The sequence below is a fragment of the Squalius cephalus genome (genome assembly GCF_949319135.1).
Source record: "Squalius cephalus genome assembly, chromosome: 7".
Classification (NCBI taxonomy): domain Eukaryota; kingdom Metazoa; phylum Chordata; class Actinopteri; order Cypriniformes; family Leuciscidae; genus Squalius; species Squalius cephalus.
Genome location: NC_137128.1, coordinates 25,349,650 through 25,372,066, shown reverse-complemented (window position 1 = coordinate 25,372,066; position 22,417 = coordinate 25,349,650). Strand labels below are relative to the sequence as shown.

The following is a 22,417-nucleotide window of genomic DNA, read 5'->3' as shown; positions in this document are numbered from 1 at the left end:
AATAACACTTACATTACGATGAATGAAATATAGCTTTATGGGGATTTATTTTATAGGTGAGCTTTTGCTTAATTATATGCAATAAATATTAAAATATTTAATTGAAAATATCTGCATGTATACACGTTCAGGTATATGTAAATCTACCAATATATTATAGGTAAATATGACGTGTTGTCATGTAGAGGAGTGAAGTGAGATTCTCCAGAGCGACAGCTGACCGCCTGACGTCAAACGCACTCGGCGATTGCGCATACGCACTAACACGTGCCTTTACTTCCCAGGATTTAACAACAACTGAATGTTCACTACAGCTGCTACTCAAGTACGGTAGAGTGTGAGCTGTTCTGATTCTTGCAGCAAAGTATACAATATAAGCCTAACCGTTTTTGTTGGGATAGTAAGCGTCCATTGTAGTGCAGTTCGCTGTTTATGTTCGAGGACTGATTATGGGGATCATAAAATAACAGCACTGCTCGTTGCATCCATAGAACTGTGTCATAAAGTTCTCGGTCACGGTATGTCCTCCCTGTGCTGGGTTTTTTGATGGGGCTTTTAAGGTTAAAGATGCCGCCGAAGTTTCAGCTCCTGGCTCTGTTGGCCTTCGCCATTGCGATGATCTTTTTGGAAAACCAAATTCAGAAGCTTGAGGAGTCACGGGGGAAGCTGGGTAAGAGCCTTTCCATGAAGTATTTTGAAATAATGTCTTGGCTAAAAATCCGCGTAGTCTGTCGTATTGCTCCAATTTCTTAACATGATCATTAAGCAACTTTATAAATGTGTCCTCAGTACTGTTTTGAGGGAGGTAATGGGCATTCGTGGGTATGTTTGGACTACATGGTCCATCATGTCTCAGGCAGCAGCTGCATTTTCATTCAAGCAAGATCCAATATCAGTTTTGACTCACCTAGTTATGCAATGGATATTTTCCTAAGTCAGTATGAAGACTGTATCTGTTGACTTGCACTATTGAACTACTGCACTATTGAACAACTGAAGAAAATACAAGCAACATTTTTTTGGATTCATCTATTCAACATGTTTGGCAGGATTCTCCTGCTAGAGTTACTGTGTTTTTTCATTGCCCGTCACTCAATATGGGGCAGATATAACACTGTCCGATATAACAACATGACAGCACTAATTATTATAAATATTGACAATGAATGAATGAATTGAGACTACATGGTGCTTTCAAACTGATTTCATCTTCTTGTCACATAAGTTACATAAAATCACCATAAATGCATATTAAATCCAATAGCCCTTTAGTTTTTCTGGTGTGTCTTGTTATTAACAGGACCTACGTAAAATGAGTGGAATTTCCCACAAAAAAAAAAAAACTGTTAGTAAAATTTTTCTAAAAAGACATTAATTAAACAAGAATGAATTAAATTAACCAAAATTGACAGTAAAAAATGTGTTACTGAAGATTTATAAAATGTACAGCACAGCTATTTTTTACAATTAATAATAAGAAATGTTTCTTGAGCTGCAAATAGATAGACTGATTTCTGAAGGATCATGTGACGCTGAAGACTGGAGTAATGATGCTGAAAATTCAGCTTTGCCATCACAGGAATAAATGACATTTTAAAATATATTCAAATAGAAAACAGATATTTTAAATTGTATTCATATTTCACAATAATATTCTTTAAAGAAATGCAGCCTTGGTGAGCATTAGAGACTTCTTTCAAAAACATTAAAACTAGGGCTGCACGATATTGAAGAAAAATGCGATATGCGATAACCCATTAAATAATGCGATATGCGATACGATAATGCTTAAAGTGTGTAAAATAAACTAAATTTATTTAAAATTATATAACCTACATACGTGTTTCACATTCTTTTTGTGACAAGAAAACATCCCTACAACTTCTGAAAGTAGCAGTGTTTTACTGTAGCATAAGAAGTGTTATTTTAACATCAGTGTAAACCACGGGGTTTAGGGTTTCATGTTATCCTACATTAGGTTTATTTAACAACAGAAACTGAATAATCAAATGTAAAAATAAAACACTGCTTAGTTTTCACTGTATGAATTAAATATATACTGATTCCTATTAAAGCTGCAAAAGTTATTCAGCCAAGAGCAGTGAGTGATTTTCTCTTTGCCTTTTGTTCATGACCCCAGTTATTGCAAGCTGTTGCGATATGCATATCGTGATATACATATTTGCTATATTGCGATAATTTCAATATATTGTACAGCCCTAATTAAAACCATTAACCTCAAAAATTTGAATGGTAGTGTATGTGACAGAGCTTGCACAGCATGGCTGTGTGTGTCACAGAAAATATAGACCTTTCTATAGGACGAGGATCTTCAGGATGAAGACTGATTTTGATTTTGGCAGATTTATTAAAAATTATATAATAAATGTATTTATAAATATTTGACGATGTTGTACATAATTATCTACAATGTTTTCTCCTCATTACAACTAATCGATTGAAAAGAACAAGATCAGTTATTTAAAAAATCTGCGAAGTACACTTGTCAATACTGGGCTTTTGTATTTTGGTTGAGTGCTTCTGTAATTCCAAACACAGGCCACATGTCTAACTAGTGAGACATGTCAAGCACACATGCCTATAGAGCGATCGGATATGGGCTATATTTCATGTCCTGAACTGGCTATTCTGAATGCTACACCAGTTTGACTGTAACACATCACTTCTGCATCATCATATCTGTTTCACAGCACCTTCACAGAGATATATCTGTGCTATACTCAAGTTATTATAGACTAATGCTTTGTTTGTTTGAATAAGCGATGGTCTTTCCACTAAAAATTGGCAAGCTGTTGTTTAGGTTAGCTGGTTCCCACCATCCACGCTGAGTTACATCAACCAACAGGTTTTTGCTCTATGAATAGTTATATGAGAGAGCCGTTAACTGGCAGAAAGGTGAGAGGAAGGTTTTCCATCTGGTTAGACCTGGAGTAAGCTGTCAGTCTTTGCACTGCATAAATTGATGGTGTTTTTGAAACTGTCATCCTGTCTTGTTTGACTGTGAACAAATGGGGTCTTTAGTACATATCAAGTGTAAACTGTTTTATGTGCCTCAATTTCAGGAGTGTTTTCTGACTGTTTTTCATGTGTCACATCGATTTGAAATGTTGATTTATTATCTTTCCGTTTTTCTCTAATGATGGCAGCTGACATACACTTTCACGGTTCATCAGCATCGGAAAAGTTATTTGATATCTAACCTGATAGTAGTTTGCCATTTGCTAATGGAAGTTCTGGGATGCCCTTTAAACACGCTTCAAATTGGTTTTGTTTTAGCCCTGATGAGGCTGTGAAAGAACATAACCCCATGTCTTATAGCTTGGCACCAACACATTGACTATTGTACATTTTTAGATCCAAAATAGCCATGTGTTTATGAAGCTTAAAGACTTTGAAAGCACCGTTAGTTAAGTTACGTTAGCCAGTGGATGACATACCGTAAACTAAACAAATAGTTATTGTAGTCTTTATACATACTAAAAATGTATGTGAAATTTAAAAGTTTATGCGTTTATGATAATTTATCAAACTAATAAATATTATATATAAAGTAACCACTACCGTTCAAAAGTTTGGGGTTGGTAAGATGTTTTTTTTAAATAAGTCTCTTATGCTGATCAAGTCTCTGTATTTGATCAAAAATTAAGTAAAAACAGTAATAATGTGACTAATAATGTGTTTTCTATTTGAATATATGTTAAAATGCTATTCATTTCTATGATGGATAAGCTGAATTTTCAGCATCATTACATCATTACATTACATTGCTCAGGAAACATTTATTTTTATCACTAATGTTGAAAACAGTTGTGCTGCTTAATATTTTTGTGGAAACCGTGATACATTTTTTTGTATTCTTATACAAAATGTCACTTTTGATCAATTTAATGCATCCTTCCAGAATAAAAGGATTAAAATCTTTCCTAAACCTAAAATATGTGTGACATTGAGATTTGTCAGTGTTACAAGTTGTTGCATACATTTTTATAATACCTCTAGATGTAGATTTGTACAAATTTATGAGTCAACTGAAAGACAAATCAATACCGTTTAGTCTACATGTGATGATGATCATTTCAACCTAATGGTCAAACAAACTGAAAAATGAGTAGTAATGTGCTCACACTTTATACTAATCTTACTTATGCCTAGCAAATCTCACTAAGTATAACCAGATGGTACATAACCTGGGGCAGATTATAAACTTAATGCTTTACTAACTGTTTATTAAAACTTCAAAGCCCCCTTGAATACCAGAGGCATACATCTGCCTGCATTTCTTAGTCGATTTTTATGGCCTCTTTGTACACAGGACATACTTCATGTCTGTTTTTCTTTTGTACTTAAGAGTGCTTTCACACTAGCACTTTTAGTGCGCATGCACCCGGGTTCGATTGACGTCAGAGTTCGGTACATTTGCATGATGTGATTGTGAATGCTGCTGTACTATTCCGGATGAACCGTACCCTGAATCCGCATAAATAGGTACAATATGTGGGCAATATTAGCCGTTAGAGTGTGCATCGATCTGCACTTCAGATTCTGACTGGAAATAGTAGACCATCCGGGTATCTTTGGAACACTAATTTCAACATACTACGATTTTGGATGTACTAATTCTATTTTCGAATACTATTTAGGATGGATAGTATGCGAATTGGGACGCACTGCATTTCTCTCACTCAGCCTTTACTCTATCAAGGCTGTAAATGTTGTTGTGGCATGCATGATAATGTCACTTTCTTCAAGCTTGAACATAAAAATGACCCCACAGTGACCTCCATGTTGTAGAGACTCTCAGAGGGAAATCTGACTGGATTTATTTTGTTCTATCTAAGGAAAGACTGTAACCTGATTTGAAGTAGCCTATTGAAAAGACATCAGTCAGAGTATAACTCGTCAGGTTTGGCAGCTGACTGCCATAAATCCTCCTCCCCTCCTGAGCAGCTTGACACTTGTAGATATTACATTTCATTCACTCATCTTATTATTTTTGACCTTTACTGGAACAAGACACTCAGATTTTGCACTGTCATTTCACATCATGAATTGTATCAGATCTTTGTATTGTCTCTAAGTGGGTCAGTGACAAAAAAGCGAACAATATTTTTGATTTAAAAAAAGTTTTAAATATCGTTGCTTACACATGTAATATGTTTTTATATGATTTTTTAAAGCTTTTGACAAAAGTTTACATTTTAATGAATAATAATTCCCCCCCACAAATATCATGAATCATTATGTCCCCAATAAAATACCAAATATAAATCATTTAGAATTTATAAACATAATCATCTTAGTAGAGATGTATTCAAGACATTGTATGTATGAATTGCATTATTTTTTCATGTGTTTTTGAGTATTGGGTTTGTTACACATTTATTAGGCTACTTTTCTTATGGAAAGTGTAAATGTGAATTGCTCGAAAAACACTACAGCAACTGCAAAAATTCATTTTAAGTAATGTTTTCAGGGTACAAGAAAAAAACAGTAAGATTGCTTGTGAAGATGTGCTTATTAGAGAAGGCGGTGTGTGAAGGCCAATAGAAGTGAATGTCTACAGTCATAGCATCAGTTACACACAGTCAGCCTGAGGGCCCTCTTGCCGCCTGTCTGTTTTTAAATGAGCGCTTTCATTCAGCATAAAGCAGCAGTTGTGTGTCCATCATGTAGGAAATAGGCAATGGTTCAGGGTGTTTTTCTCATTAACGTGCAATTAAATTATTACATTAGGCTGGGTATTGCACCCGTAATGAGATGGTGAAACAGTCACGTCTACCCATAAATGCTTGAACCCTGACGACTCTTTTACCTCAGAAACATTTTCCATTACAGCTCTGCACACATAAAAACAAGTAAAAAAATGTAGGTCAGAGGCAAATTTCTTATTCTCTAGGTTTAGTCTTTGTTTTTTTCTCACAATTTTAAAATAACAAAATGCTTTTTGCATGAGTGACAAGATATTCTCTGTTGTCGTGGGAGAGTCTGACATCATAATATGGCATAGCAACAGTTGTTGTCATGGGCGATGCCAGTTGTCCACATGTGATGGTTAGAGACTCGAGAGCAGTCGGAGCTGAGCGGGAATGTGCCGTGGTTGGCTTGACATCATCACTTCAGGGTAGCAGCTGCCCGTTCCCCAGCTCACATTCACACACTTCTGTCACCGCGTCGTGTATACTGTCAAAAGTTCTATCTCGAGATCTCACGAGGATTACAAGGCCATATAGGACCTTTCTGTTTCAACCTCTACATTTTGTTCATGAATTCACTGTACTTTTGCATTACTCTAATAGCATCAAGGCTGCATTTATTTGATCAAAAATACAGTAAAAACTGTAATATTGTGAAATATTATTACAATTTAAAATAAATGTTGTCTATTTGAATATATTTAGAAATGTACTTTATTCCTGTGATGCAAAGCTGAATTTTCAGCTTCATTACTTCTTCAGTGTCACATGATCCTTCAGAAATCATTCAATGCTGATCTGCTGTTCAAGAAACATTTCTGATTATTATTATCAATGTTGAAAACAGTTGTTTCTGCTTAACATTTTTAAGTGTTACTGTGTATAATATATAAAAATATATATATAAAAAATAATACAGTATATAAATAGACCGTTCTGGAAAATTAATTGTTCTTTTACCTTTGTCAAACAAATTTAATGTAAGAATACATAGGAATATTATCAAATGTGAATCCCTTACTAGTTGATTATATGTAGTATTATAATATCATTTTATAATTATTATGCAGTGTGCAGAAATATAATGAAAGACATATTTTCCTTTAGGATATAATTATTGATCTAGAATTCTTTACAGTTCTGTTCCCTCAACATACAGTACTTGGAGTATTCATGTATGAATCTGGTATATGGCAGGTTTATTTGCAGTATTTTGTTTAAATGAATTATGCAAAAAAAAAAAAAAAAAAATATATATATATATATATATATATATATATTTTTTTTTATCTTGGAGGCTAAACACATTAGTTTAAATATCTCTCCCTATACTTTGCAGAACGAGCCATTGCCAGACATGAGGTACGAGAGATTGAGCAACGGCACATTCAAGAGGGGGCGAAGGAGGCCATGGTAAAGGAGGACGATTTGGTGGTCATCTACAACCGAGTGCCCAAAACAGCCAGTACCTCCTTCACCAACATCGCCTATGACCTGTGCAACAAGAACCACTACCATGTGCTGCACATCAATACCACCAAAAACAATCCTGTCATGTCCCTTCAGGATCAGGTCAGTTTTGTATCATTTGTGCATGTTCACTGTTAGTGCCTCCTGCTTACAGCCATACAAACAACAGATTATAATGCTGGAAGGATCCAAATGTTTACTCAAATTCTCCCAAACAGCTTCTAAATTACACAAAGCATTTCCTTAATAGAGCAATACAGCAGATGTTATGGTATGGTGCCTATATGGGATCATGAGGCTTGAGGGGACTTAAAGTGGGTAAATTTTCTATCATGAATTTCTAAGAAGGTTGACCTTTTGAATTTTTTCTCTTTTTTCAGAGCATGTTCTTAAGTGATTTATTTTATTTTTTTAACATTATTTATTAATGTTTCAGGTACGGTTTGTAAAGAATGTGACATTATGGAAGGAGATGAAGCCTGCGTTCTATCATGGACATGTTTCCTTCCTGGATTTCACCAAGTGTGTATTATGTGCTCTCGTCTTCCCTGTGCAAATTCCCTCAGTCTGTTGGGGTCATTGTATTTCATTGTACATCAATGAAGGATAAAAAAAAAAAATCCTGCTGACTCCTGGTGGCTCTGAAAAGAATTGCAGCACGCTTCTAGCATCTGATTTTGAAAGAAACAATCATATTGTTACTAGTTTCCTGTTTTCTAGGTCTCCCTGTATCTTTTACAAATCTTATCAAATTCACATACTTTTATGCATAAAGTAAAGATTTAATCATACCTTGATGCCAAAAACATCTGTTAATCCGACTGTACTAATACAATGTATTTACTAGGAATGATACATGTAATGCAGAGCTTGACAGTTCCTTTCCCATCCCTTCATCAGATTTGGAGTGAAGAAAAAGCCTGTTTACATAAATGTTATCCGGGACCCCATTGAGCGTCTGGTGTCTTACTACTATTTCTTGCGCTTTGGTGATGACTACAGACCCGGCCTACGACGCAGAAAGCAAGGAGACAAAAAGGTGAGTCTGGTGTTTTTGTTTTGGGAGTTCAAGTGTTAAAGTTGTTTTGTCTATTTTTAATTATTCTGAATTTCATGACTCTAAGGTACTGAAGTTTAAGTCCACAAAACAAGTTATGGTGTTAGTAATTTTTAAAAATAAAATAATAGTAATATTATTATAAATATAATTATATTAATAATATTATCAATACATTAAATATTACTAACATTTAGATATTATTAATACATTTTATTACAAATATTATTGAATTATAAAATTCGTTTATTATAAATTATTATATTTTTTACAAAAGCTATGGTGTTAAAGAATATGATAAAATAATAATAATATTAATATATTATTAATAAATATAGTTAATATTAATGTTATTAATAAATCATATTTTAAAATATACTTTTATATTATTACATAAGTATTATCTATTTCTATGTTATATATTAAAAAAAAATACCATTTAAAATAATATAAAGTTATAAAATATTTTTTGAATACAAATTTTTTTATTATTCAGATGTGTGCTTTTAAACTTTTCTTTAACGCTGGCCCTTTTTTTTAATTTACCATATTAAGTGCGTTACTGTAACCTTGATTTCTACCACAATTGTTTTTTTTGTTTTGTTTTTTTGCTGTTGGTGTAGCAATGTTCAAGTTCAGGAAAGGAGGCGGGAACCGGTGAACGTTCAACATAAACTTAAATCCCACAAATAAACACTACAAAGCGAAAGTAAAGCGACAGCCCCTCATGGACGACTGCCGCATATAAACACAATAGAACAACATAAATGTCCTAGGCCTCATCCTTCACTGTCGTCACTCCTCCTTTTATCCTTCTGGAGCTCCTCCGTGGGACTGGAGACTGGTGTGGCGCACAGGTGACGCTCATTAAAGGGGACATATCATGCTAAATCCACTTTTTTAGCCCTTAAATGCATTTTGTTGTATATTTGGAGTGTTTAGAAGTACAGAAAAGTTTAAATTATTCTCTTCAGGTGCTTCGTTGATATCTTTATATTCTGTTTTGGCCTTATTTTTCAACCTGTTCAGATTTTTCTGTTATCTATGACGTTTTGTGAACTATTACGTCACAGTATTTGCAGCGGAACTGCCAAATAAGGACATTAACTTCCAGCCCAACACTTAGAGCAATCCGCCATTTTTATTTCTCGCTGCAATTTTGTAGTCCAAGCTAAAAGATGCAGAAGTTACGAGAGGGTAAGTTAAAATGTTCGGTTGTTGGATGTAGTAACCCACACGCTTCATTACACCGTCTAATGTAGGTGAACTGTCGCGCTTGTGACAGGGCACATGTTTAACTGAAAGAACGAGCAGAGAGAGAGAGACCCGGTCGCGCGCACGCACTCTCTCTCTTCGGAGCCAGGCGAAAGTGTAAACAAGACACCGTCTCCAAACTAGACGCTGTCTTGCTCTCTCTCCCTCGCACATATTAATCAAAATAAATCGACACGGTGGTAAAAGGTTGGAAGACCAAAGTTTCATATGTAAATACAGTAACACACCATTGCGATACATCCATATGAAGACGTTGTTCTGCATGTTCGTCGTCTTAATTTTCATCTCGCTCCGGCTCCGACTCTGGCTCGAACATGTAAGGCTGGCTGGACAAGTCTTCTGTTGTTGACATTTTGTTAATAACGTGTGAATAAAAAAGTTTCTGTGCGGCTAGATAATCATATCTCTGCTATCAAACTACAAAAATGGCCGAACGGGGTGGAGTTGAACCTCTGCATCCTGGAGAGGGGGCGGGGTATGAAGTGTCTCAATTGTATTTAAAGAGACCGCACCAAAACGAGTTGCTCTCAGACGCACATCAGAAAAGGGGTAGAAAAGGGGCTTGTGGAGCTATAATAATGAGGAATTCAGACCCAAGCATTGCAGTTCCGCTTTATATAGACTACAAATGTATGATTTATATGTAAAAAGGAACGATTTAAAAGCATGATATGTCTCCTTTAAAGGCACACTATGCAAGATTTGTACCTTAATATAACAGCTTGAAATAATTTCGATGGTGAACAAACTCATAGTAGGACGAATCATCCCGATAGCAAAGCAGGGGGGGGCTCCGCTGGCAATCCTCTGTGGAAGACACTAGCACGCATTTCAGACGTGAATCATGGCAGAGTCGACAAAGAAAGCGCGGTCGGAAGAGTGCAGAGAGTGGTATTTACGACAGTAACGTTAAATACAAGTACTCCACAGCGACTCTAGGGGTCGCTGTTTGAGAAAAACGGAAACTGCATAGTGTGCCTTTAACACTCGCTCTCGGCCCCGCCCTGCTTGTCACAGCTGTCAATTGAGCTTAACTTTTGGTCTTATCAAATATTGAACCCAGAAACTATTTGTAAACTGTACGATCTGCGTGTGTTTCAGACGTTTGATGAGTGTGTTGCTGCTGGAGGATCTGACTGTGCTCCAGAGAAACTGTGGCTTCAGATTCCCTTCTTCTGTGGTCATTACTCTGAGTGCTGGTAGGCCGTTCAGTGTCTTTATGCGTATTTTGGGAATGTCACTTTTAGGACTCTTGTTACATCTTAATAATTTTTTTTACAGGAACATTGGCAGCAAATGGGCTTTGGAGCAAGCCAAATACAACCTGGTGAATGAATATATGCTAGTTGGGGTGACAGAGGAGTTGGAAGACTTTGTTATGATGTTGGAGGCGGCACTTCCTCGCTTTTTTAAAGGGGCCACAGAGCTCTTTCGGACAGGTATGATGCAATGTAAGTTCTTAAGTGAATATGTAAAACATTAAAACTAAAATGATCAACTTTTATTTGTCCATTTTTAAAGGGAAGAAATCGCACCTAAGGAAAACGAGTGAGAAGAAGCCACCCACTAAAGAGTCTATAGCCAGACTGCAGCAGTCAGACATCTGGAAAATGGAGAATGAGTTTTATGAGTTTGCACTAGAGCAATTCCAGTACGTTCGGGCTCACGCAGTGAGAGAAAAAGATGGAGAGCTTTACCTACTGGCGCAGAACTTTTTCTACGAGAAAATCTACCCAAAGACTACCTGAGACCATAAACGCTGTATGCTGTGGTCGGAAACACTGGAGGAGGACACATTACATTGATATGTGTATTCTGCCTGACTCTTCTCCATCTGGATATGTACATTTCAAACAGCTGAATCTAGTATGTGCCACAGGGAAGAGTCTTGTTCGTCTCATTATTCTAGACAACCACCACCTTTCTGCCATTTGGGTTTTATACAGGTGCTGTCACATTTCTTTCTTTGATCCTTATTTAATACATTAATGGTTATTGTTTTGATTTGTTTTTTACTTTTTGACCGATTGATGCTGTTTTGGGGCTTTTTACATCTTATTTTAAAGTGTAAAAAGAGTACAGATGACTACTAAACATTCTTGAAGTTCTTTATCAAGCTGAGAAAGTATAGTATTTTTTCAGCATAGTTAAATGAGTACTTTTTCTTGGACTTTTAAAATACGGTTTATGGAATGTATTGGAAATACACAGATGTGATGTGGATGTATGTATTTTACGTTGTCAGCATATATCTTGCCTTTAATATGGCAGACCAGATTTGTTTTGTTTTAAAATGTATCCACAATTGCTGTTTGCCATTTTTAAATCAGAACCTTCTGCCTGGGGTTCATCCCTGCAGTTTTTCAGCAATTTCAGAAAATATATTTTTATCTAATATGTATGTAAATACTGGTCGTTACAGTTACAGTTGGACCAAAAATTAAAATGTGGGAGGATAAAGAATTTGAAGATAAAAACAAACACAAAAATGACTAGATCTGCATGTGGATCATTGTACTGTTACTGGTTCTTGGTAAGCAGCAAATTTGTGAAAAGATTTTGCATATTTCATGACTGAATTATCAATTTGTTTTTTGTACATATTGTTCAAACATACTTTATTTCAAAGACTTGTCAAGCCTCTCATGGCAAAATACCATTGGTTTGCTGCTTTATGATTTAAAGATCATAGACTTTAAATATGTTAATTGAACTGATTGGGACTGTGCCTTTTTTTTCCCTATGACACAGAGCTGTTATTACAGCCAGTGTAAATATGACTTGACATATCAGCGTGTAAAAAGGTGAGGAATTGTTTTACAAGGTGAAATGTTGGTACAGTTGCATAGATTGCCATTATCAACATCAATGTGGAAATAGGCAACCATCATATGAAATTGCTTGCGTTGTTAATAGTACTATAAGAGTGGAACTGATGTCTTTTTGAAAATGGAAATTTGTCTGAGTTTATTATACAATTTCAGTTTTTCTGTGTACATGATCTTTACTATCCACACGTTTGTGCATGAAATGGGTGTTGCATTGCACATTTCCCTCTAAAATCTCCAAGACAAAATATGAGTAGAACAATATGGTCTTTGTGATAAATGATCACTTGCTACTTAAAAAAATATATATATTTTGAGGTTTTACAGGATCTTTTGAATGTTTTTAGATAATCAAAACCAATCTGTACTGTATATGAAACTCTAGAGTAGCTACAGCTATCAGTTTTACTATCTTTCACAGTGCCACCATGTGAGCCTGTATTTGCTCTTATTCTTTTCTTTTTCTTTTTTTTTCATTTTAAATAAATGAGACTTCAGGAGCTTTGCTCTTTTCTGCTGACACTGTTGAGATAGATTTAAAAACAGATTGATTTTGGTTATGTCAGCTATAATAAAAAGAGCTTGATTTGTTTAGTTTTTTTCTTCTCTGTTATTTTGATAAAATGGTACAGTCTGTTTCTATTAAAAACAAAAACAAAGGAGAAGCTAAAATATATTGGGAGCCATCAGAAGTAGTGCATTCATTATAAGGGAAAATTATATTAGACTTCATTTGTTTATTTTTTAATATGCTTTGCCTTTTTTGTAACTAAAAACACAAATTAAACCTATACTACTGTTCAAAAGTTTGGGATCGGTACCATTTTGAAAACATTTTTTTTTAAAGAAGTCTCATGTATTTATGTGATCAAAAATGAAAGTATTATCGTGAAATATTACAATTTATAAATGTAATTTATTCTTGTGATGGCAAAGCTGAATTTTCAGCATCATTACTCCAGTCTTCACTGTCACATGATCCTTCAGAAATACTGATTTGCTGCTGAAGAGACATTTCTTATTACTATCAATGTTAAAAACAGTTGCTTAATATTTCTGTGGATTCTTTGATGAATAGAACATTCAAAAGAACAGCATTTATTTGAAATAGAAATCTTTTGGAACATTATAAATGTATTTTCTGTCACTATTGATGCAATTCAATGCATCGCTCTTGAATATATTTCTTTAAAAAGAAAAATCTCATCTTACTGACCCCAAACTTTTGAATGGTAGCGCTCGACATAACCATCATTCTGCTCAAGGCGTATGGCGTTGTGGCGCTATTTAACACATGTGAAAACAGACTAAGGCAATCACATTCATGTTCACACTCAAGCAAATGTATTAAAAGTGACATCGGTATCAAGGTCACCTTTAGATTCAAAGGCCAATATTTTTAATGCATCCTTGATGAATGAAAGTATTAATTTCTTTAAAAAAAAAAAAAACCTTACTGACCTCAAACTTTTGCACGGTGGTGTATGCATGTCTTTTCTGAAGAAAAAAAACAAAATCTTTTTTTTAACCACCATAAACTTCTTTGATCTAGAATAACTGTGTATGACCCAATGGTCTGTAACCTCTCTTCTTCCACAGAGGAGCTCACCGCTGACATGAACACAGGAGATGTGCTCAAGAAGTGATGTGCACCAGTGCAATATCCCTGTTATCTCATCAGGGCACATACAATTAATAAACATCAGAGGGGTGATATGCTTTTGAGTCCATCTCAGTGGAAATGTAATCAGCAACACAATTAAAGCATTATTGAGTCATTCTTTCAATGGCATGGCCTAGATAATAGTGTAAATAATTAATTTTTCTATTAACTCGTTGTTGTCTCTTCAGCTTGTCTCTCTCAACACACTGGGAACAGATACCAGGCTGCCTTTCAGAGATATAATTTTTCTAATTAGCACTCAAATGAAGGGCTGTCTGTAGCCTCTGATGGTCATTGTTGGTGGGTTTTTACCTCCCCCCGGTTAGATCATGATGGGTGATTGAGCTGTCACAGCAACAAATAAAGGGCCTTTCAAACAATCCCTTTATGTGTTTGATCGACAGTCCAGCTTCCCTTCATTTTTAATGAACATCATAATTGTTGGCTATAGTCAGTGGGGAAAGGATACATTAATTAGAGGAAATTGTTTCGTTAAAATAACCAGCTAAAGTAGGCTAATGTAGTAGATTTGTTTGGAAATGTTCTTCTAATCACCAGGACAGAAACGCACATCATTGTCAAATGTTTCGCAGATTTAATTATTGAGCAATAATGAAAATCTTGTGCTATAAAGACATCGGCTGGTTCCGGCTCTAAATAATGAGGCCTCTGTCTCACGGTTTCCGTCTGATGTTTATCTAACTGTATATGTTCAGACAGCTCACACTCTTTGTTAATGTGAGTCCTGTGCTTTAACTGGAACATCACAACATGCCTCTGCTCAGTAAACAATTAAAGTAATGGAGATGTGGAGAAAATTACTTATTTTTCCATTACGCCCCCTCTCCCACACACATTTCAAACTTTGCGCTCCGCCATTAGATCAACGACTGTGACCTCATTACATAAACATAATGATGGGGGGGGGGGACAGGCAAAACCAACAATAAGGGCTGAAAAAAATAATAGCTCATGTACATTGATAATTACATTTGTGCTGAGGTTAGTCTGGCTTCATGCAAATTATTTTAAAAAATGTGATTATAATTTACAGTGAAAAACAGTAAAAGGACATTCCCAGAAGTCCCTGCATGCAAAAAAAAATTATGATCAATAAGTTATGACAATTTTTTTTACATTGCTTTAACTCATCAAAATAAGTTAAGCAATTTAAAAAAAAATTATGTTATACAAGATTCAACAATTTTTTTAAAAGTCAGTTTAATGTAATTTAAGTTGAAATGACTTAAACATCCAAGTTGATTGAACTTAAAAATTTAAGGCAGCGACTTTTTTTTTTACAGTGATTATATTGTACATAATTTTTGCTCTTCTTATTTTTGATAATCAGTGTTGTACATAAGTTGTTTTTTTGTATTACATTTTCAGTTATTGTTTATTTCATTATAGTGTCATGTCTGTTGACCTGATGGTGTGTTGTTGTTGTGTGTATGACTGTCTATATTGGCCATGTTTCGTAGACAGGCCATGTAGCCTACGATGAACTTGAATTCATCATGTGGCTTTCTATTGTGCCACCTGTTTTAACATGCATGTTAAGGTAAAAAGCAGATCAAGTACTCCTATATTAACTTTAAATCTCAATAACATGTATGGTTAAAATTGTAAAATATACAGGCACCAATATGCCATCCCGTAACACCTAAAACATTGTCACTGTACTTTGACTGTGCATTTCTTTTTTAAGAATGTAAATTAAACAGGTTTTTTAATGGTAGTATAATGCACTTTTCTCATACAACAGATTGCAGTTTGCAGATAGCAGCAAACCTGAAGTTAGGTTTTAGTTCCTCAAAGCAAACAGCACATATATCAACACTAAGCTACTCTTAGTCTTTGTCTAGAGACTAATTCATCAGAGACTAATTTTCTGCATTGAATAGTGACATAATACACCATAATGAGTGACAGAAGCCAACAAAGACAACCCTCTTTCCTCCCTCTCAGCTCCTACATCTCTGTAATCTAGAGAGTGCGCATGTTTGAATTAAGATAAACAGTTTTCCTTGGTTCCCATGACTACCACTTTTCAACCAAACTGCTTTGATTGTATTTAATCTGATGGTAATCATGGCTAAATGACAGACAGATGATAAGAAAGGCAGGATCCTTTTCTCACGGATGATTTTCTATTATCTCCCAATCAGACTGCTGTCAAGGTTTCTTTTCATAGTGATTTGGCCATGACGCTGTGTGTGTGTGCCGGTGTTGGGTGATTAAGGCTCCATTGTAAATGACTCCGAATAAGAAATGTGAGGCACTTCTTCTAAACTTAAAGTCACTTTGACAATTCTATTTCTGCGAGATAATTTTGTAATTTACAATTAAAATTTAAATAGTACATTACATATAGTCAAATGATGACCGACCCCAATTCAGATAGCATCAATAATGCAGCATTTAAATACTGCATCTGCTTCAGCGCGAGACCAAAATTTAAGTGACTGCTGATTGGCTGAAGCGCGCCTGACGTCAGCTCACGGATGTTTAAAGGGGATTGAAGTCTGGTAACCGAGCAGTGTAAACAGCCCCGTTAACTTACAATGCTCAGACCTCATGATGATATGCCAACGAGAGTTAGTTTAAATGTAAGTAAATTAAGTTTTATTCGTGACATTTTATTTGCCTAAAGACAAGATATGGTCCGGCGTCTGCGTCTATCCGAGCTGACAGACTGAACGCGATCCTCTGCTCTGTATTTATGAGCCTGTGAAATGATCTGGAAGTTGTGATACAGGTAAGTGCGCATGCTTGTGCCAAACAAGTATAAATGTATGAACTTGTTTACTTTAAGAAGATTGTTTATCTGTCTGTGTCATACAGATAGAGGCCCATTGGTTAAATAAATGTATTGCCTACTAATCTACTGAATACAGTCTGTGTTTCTTGTGCAGTTTTATAATTGAAACATCTGTTCAGTTTGCATTCACTCTGTTCTAGGTAATGACCCATTTATTATGGTAAACACTGCTTGTAATACACAACCGCCTCATGTCAGAATGGGGGCCCTGGCATGGAAGAGGTGTGTTGGATGTGGATGCAAGATTTTGGACCGTTTCCTCCTGTTTGCTTTGGATGGATACTGGCACTGCCACTGTCTCAAGTGCTCCTGCTGCCAAGCCCAGCTGGCAGAAATTGGCTCATCATGTTTCACAAAGCGTGGCTTGATCCTTTGCAAAAGTGACTATATAAGGTCAGACTACCGGAACAACACTTTATCTTCATCCTTAATAATTTACCGTCATTCACATCCTGAGCAAACAAATGTACTAGATTAAATGAAAGCAGTTATTTTGTATGTCTAATATAGTCTTCTGTCACTGTAATAAATAAAATATGATAGACTTAAAGGGATAGTTCACCCAAAAATGATTCTATCATTTACTCACCCTGATGTCGTTCCAAACCTGTATCAGCTTCATTCTTCTGTGGAACACACAAGACAGTATTTTGAAGAATGTTGATAACCAAACAGTTTCGGTTACCATTGATTTTCATTGTATGGGCAAAAAATGCAATGGAAGTCAATGGGAACCTAAACTGTTTGGTTATCAACATTCTTCAAAATATCGTCTTTTGTGTTCCACAGAAGAATGAAATTCAACCAGGTGTGGAATGACATGATAGCGAGTAAATTATGAATTTTCATTTTGGGAACACATAATTTGAAAATACTTTAGTATAGTTTTTGTCCATACGATTCAAGTAAATGGGGGTCCAAAACAACTCTGTACCCCATTGACTTTCTTTTTATGATATTGAAAAATAAAAATATCTTGCTTTTTGTTCCAAGTGGGGTGAGTAAATGATGACAGAATTTCATTTTTGGGTGAACTATCCCTTTAAATTGGGAAACAAAGTGGGCAAAAGTTCAAACAGGAATGTAATAAGTAGGTTTAAAAGCTGTAAATGGCTTTCTGTGTTTGTGAAACAGGAAAAAAGACTAATGACTTGCTTATTAAATAACATCTGTGATGATATTCACTACAGATTATTTGGTAACAGCGGAGCCTGCAGGACTTGCAGCAAGTCTATCCCAGCAAATGAAATGGTTATGCGAGCACAGGGCAATGTTTTCCATGTCAAGGTAATTTACTCTACTAAACTGACCTATTTAAATACAGTTCATTCATAAATGATCTACATTTTTGCTCCTAGTTTATATGCTGAAGTGTGTTTTGGTGTGCCTTGTAATATGTTTTCTTCATTGAATTTCTTTCTTTGCTCTTGTAGTGTTTTGTATGCTCTATCTGCCATAACCAGCTACTACCTGGTGACCGCTTTCACTATGCGAATGGAAAACTGTACTGTGAACGGGACAGGCCAACAGCTTGTGTGCACAGAAACGACCACTTGGATTCACTCAGGGAGCACAACATATCCGAACACAAGTCCTGAGCTCATCTTTTTGCTGAGCTCTGAGAAAGAGACACTAATGGAGCTCCTAGTTTCATATTCAAGACCTCATATAACCCAGTAGTTGCTTTGTCAGCTACAGTCTATTTTGTGAAGGTCTAATATTGTGGAAATTCAACGTATATGGTAATATCTGGCAGTTTAAATGAGGTTAGCCATTGGAGCTATAAAAGCAATATCAGCGAGCATCCTTGCGTATCATAATCAATTATGAATTGGTTTTGCACAGAATGACCTTTCTTATATGTTGTGGACCTGCAATTTAGTTTTGGTGTTTGTTAGTTTTGAAATAGTCTTCACTTTCAGGCAGTGAAAACGCACCATCCTCCACTGGTGTGTGTGAGTGACGTTTATCTTTTGGTAATGATACGGATATTCTTCCTGGTCTGCAATTACAGTATCACTGCAATTAACCTGTCCATAAATCAATTCTAGCAGCATCCAGAGAGCCCATGTACTCTGTATCTTTTAAAACAGCAATCCAGATGATCTCTTGGAGAGCATAATGGTTTTTTTTTGTTTGTTTGTTTTTTAAATTAATTTTAAGCTTGCTATAAAGTACCAATCTTTAAAGTGTGTTGCTTTGTTCAGAATAATTAAAAACCTTAAACTCCTTTAAGGATCTCTTCAGAGCTGTTTTAATTGACAGAATTCATGGAGAACACCACCCTCTGTTGGCTGAAGTGAAATGCGGTAACTTAAGAAATACCTGTAAATAAGCCTTTGTTAAAAGATAAGAGAATTTTCCAGTAAAAGCAACCATTAACACGATAGCTATATGCAGGATTAATCCATTAAATTATGCATTCAGATCACCATTCCATCATGTCCTTATCTGTAATTATTGTAATATGAATATTTTTTGTGACTCATGCAGCCTAGAAGAATGATTGATGTACTTCTGTATGCTTATCAGTCCATATTTCTGATGAGTATTATTGATTCATTATTCTGTAGTAAGGATTTGTCCTTTAAATGAGTTTATATGTTCTGCCATAAACTAAAGTACATTGGATGCTACTATAAAATTGAAGCATTATAAATAAAAGTTGCTGCTCCTGCATATAAATCTGAATATATTGTTATTAATTTACCTGTCAAAAAATATAAATAATAAAATAATAATACAGAATGTTGTTCATGCACCTAAAAAATAAATCACAAAGGAATGAATTGCACTTCTTTAAAAGCATAAGTCCTTAAAGAATAAGTCCTAATAAAAGAATGTGGCCCTGCCTTATAGAATCACAATAGAATGACGGTTGTGCTACTTCTATAGAGTCTCTATGCAATAAGTATTGTGTTATGTCAAATAAATATTTTAAGGAGTCAAATCTAAGTCTAACACATATTTGAAGACACCCCCACCCAACATAATTTAGTAATTCCAGAAGTCTCAAGAACTGTACGTTCTTGAACTAGATGTACCGCATCGCGGTACAAAATATGACCGCCGCTCAGGCCTGCACTGGCTTTCCACAAAAATAAATGACGTGGAGTAATTTGGCTGTATTGCGTGTTTATGTATATACCTATAAAAAGTAATAGTATGTGCATGTCTGTCTGTGTGTGTGTGTGTGTGTGTGTGTGTGTGTGTGTGTGTTTGTGTATGTGTGTGTCTGTGTGTGTGTCTGTGCGTGTATGTATGTGTGCGCGTGTGTGTTTGTGTGTCTGTGCATGTGGATTTGTATGTGTGTGTATGGGTGTGTGTCTGTGCGTGTGGATGTCAGTGTGTGTGCATGCTTGCATTTGTTTGTATTCCTGCATGTGTGTGTGTGACAGTATCATCCTAAACCAGCAACCCTTCGCTCAACAGCACCATCTACAGGCCGATGAGTGTACAGTCACTAAATGTGCACATAAATGAATTTATTTTATACCCCCCCCCCCCCATGGATGAAATTCTACAAAACTTAGCAGAGGATACCCCCAGAGGATGTCAAGTTAATCATACACATGAAATATGGTGCAGTTCTGAACATCTCCACTGAAGATAGGGGCGATAAAAGCAGAATAATATTGCATTTTCATTTTTTATGGGAGGGGCGCAAATCACAAATGACTGATTATGGGCTAGGTTGATGTGGGCCCTTAAGAGTGGGCCCTACATACCATAAAAATTTCTTCATCCTCGGTGCCACGGTTCAGGTAGTTATTTAGGAAAAACTGCATTTTTTTGGGTTTGGGGGGGCCCCGCGCGGGGGGGGGGGAGTGGCCCCCGGGGACCAAACGAAATTTTTACGTAGAAGTGTAGTGGGGCTACATGCCCACCAAATTTCATGTTCCCCGGTGCTTCGGTGTCCCTGGTATCGTTGACGAAAAATTTACGGGGGCCCCAGCGTGGGGGGGGGGGGAAGTGGCCCCCGGGGACCAAACGAAATTTTTCCGTAAAAGTCTAGTAGACCAACATACCATAAAAATTTCTTCATCCTCGTTGCCACGGTTCAGGTAGTTATTTAGGAAAAACTGCATTTTTTTGGGTTTGGGGGGGCCCAGCGCGGGGGGGGAGTGGCCCCGGGGACCAAACGAAATTTTTCCTTAGAAGTCTAGTGGGGCTACATGCCCACCAAATTTCATGTTCCCCGGTGCTTCGGTGTCCCTGGTATCGTTGACGAAAAATTTACGGGGGCCCCAGCGCGGGGGGGGGGAAGTGGCCCCCGGGGACCAAACGAAATTTTTCCGTAAAAGTCTAGTAGACCAACATACCATAAAAATTTCTTCATCCTCGGTGCCACAGTTCAGGTAGTTATTTAGGAAAAACTGCATTTTTTGGGGTTTGGGGGGGCCCAGCGCAGGGGGGGAGTGGCCCCCGGGGACCAAACGAAATTTTTCCTTAGAAGTCTAGTGGGGCTACATGCCCACCAAATTTCATGTTCCCCGGTGCTTCGGTGTCCCTGGTATCGTTGACGAAAAATTTACGGGGGCCCCAGCGCGGGGGGGGGGAAGTGGCCCCCGGGGACCAAACGAAATTTTTCCATAAAAGTCTAGTAGACCAACATACCATAAAAATTTCTTCATCCTCGGTGCCACGGTTCAGGTAGTTATTTAGGAAAAACTGCATTTTTTTGGGTTTGGGGGGGCCCAGCGCGGGGGGGGAGTGGCCCCCGGGGACCAAACGAAATTTTTCCTTAGAAGTCTAGTGGGGCTGCATGCCCACCAAATTTCATGTTCCCCGGTGCTTCGGTGTCCCTGGTATCGTTGACGAAAAATTTACGGGGGCCCCAGCGCGGGGGGGGGGGAAGTGGCCCCCGGGGACCAAACGAAATTTTTCTGTAAAAGTCTAGTAGACCAACATACCATAAAAATTTCTTCATCCTCGGTGCCACGGTTCAGGTAGTTATTTAGGAAAAACTGCATTTTTTTGGGTTTGGGGGGGCCCAGCGCGGGGGGGGAGTGGCCCCCGGGGACCAAACGAAATTTTTCCTTAGAAGTCTAGTGGGGCTGCATGCCCACCAAATTTCATGTTCCCCGGTGCTTCGGTGTCCCTGGTATCGTTGACGAAAAATTTACGGGGGCCCCAGCGCGGGGGGGGGGGGAAGTGGCCCCCGGGGACCAAACGAAATTTTTCTGTAAAAGTCTAGTAGACCAACATACCATAAAAATTTCTTCATCCTCGGTGCCACGGTTCAGGTAGTTATTTAGGAAAAACTGCATTTTTTTGGGTTTGGGGGGGCCCAGCGCGGGGGGGGAGTGGCCCCTGGGGACCAAACAAAATTTTTCCTTAGAAGTCTAGTGGGGCTACATGCCCACCAAATTTCATGTTCCCCGGTGCTTCGGTGTCCCTGGTATCGTTGACGAAAAATTTACGGGGGCCCCAGCGCGGGGGGGGGAGTGGCCCCCGGGGACCAAACGAAATTTTTCCGTAAAAGTCTAGTAGACCAACATACCATAAAAATTTCTTCATCCTCGGTGCCACGGTTCAGGTAGTTATTTAGGAAAAACTGCCTTTTTTGGGGTTTGGGGGGGCCCAGCG

The 22,417-nt window shown here is 37.0% G+C and overlaps 2 protein-coding genes across 2 annotated transcripts; both read left to right on the top strand.

Moving 5' to 3' along the window:
* The first annotated feature begins 236 nt into the window (after window positions 1-236).
* Window positions 237-13,144, top strand: hs2st1a (heparan sulfate 2-O-sulfotransferase 1a). Its single transcript, XM_079875830.1, has 7 exons — window positions 237-670; window positions 7,054-7,286; window positions 7,621-7,706; window positions 8,085-8,223; window positions 10,618-10,715; window positions 10,798-10,955; window positions 11,038-13,144. The coding sequence occupies exons 1-7, from the start codon at window positions 547-549 to the stop codon at window positions 11,262-11,264; spliced, it is 1,065 nt and encodes a 354-aa protein (XP_079731956.1). The 5' UTR covers window positions 237-546; the 3' UTR covers window positions 11,265-13,144.
* Window positions 13,145-13,915: 771 nt separating this feature from the next.
* lmo4 (LIM domain only 4) lies at window positions 13,916-19,543 on the top strand (the record flags this gene model as incomplete). Its single annotated transcript, XM_079876760.1, has 5 exons — window positions 13,916-13,986; window positions 16,755-16,765; window positions 16,969-17,221; window positions 18,019-18,115; window positions 18,262-19,543. The coding sequence occupies 5 exons, from the start codon at window positions 13,916-13,918 to the stop codon at window positions 18,424-18,426; spliced, it is 597 nt and encodes a 198-aa protein (XP_079732886.1). The 3' UTR covers window positions 18,427-19,543.
* Window positions 19,544-22,417: the final 2,874 nt, after the last annotated feature.

Excerpts from the sequence above, each read along its gene's own strand:
- hs2st1a (XM_079875830.1), top strand. The coding sequence starts at position 547 with ATGGGGCTTTTAAGGTTAAAGATGCCGCCGAAGTTTCAGCTCCTGGCT. Across the intron at positions 7,707-8,084 it reads TCCTTCCTGGATTTCACCAA|ATTTGGAGTGAAGAAAAAGC; the intron begins GTGTGTATTATG and ends TCCCTTCATCAG. Across the intron at positions 10,716-10,797 it reads GGTCATTACTCTGAGTGCTG|GAACATTGGCAGCAAATGGG; the intron begins GTAGGCCGTTCA and ends TTTTTTTTACAG.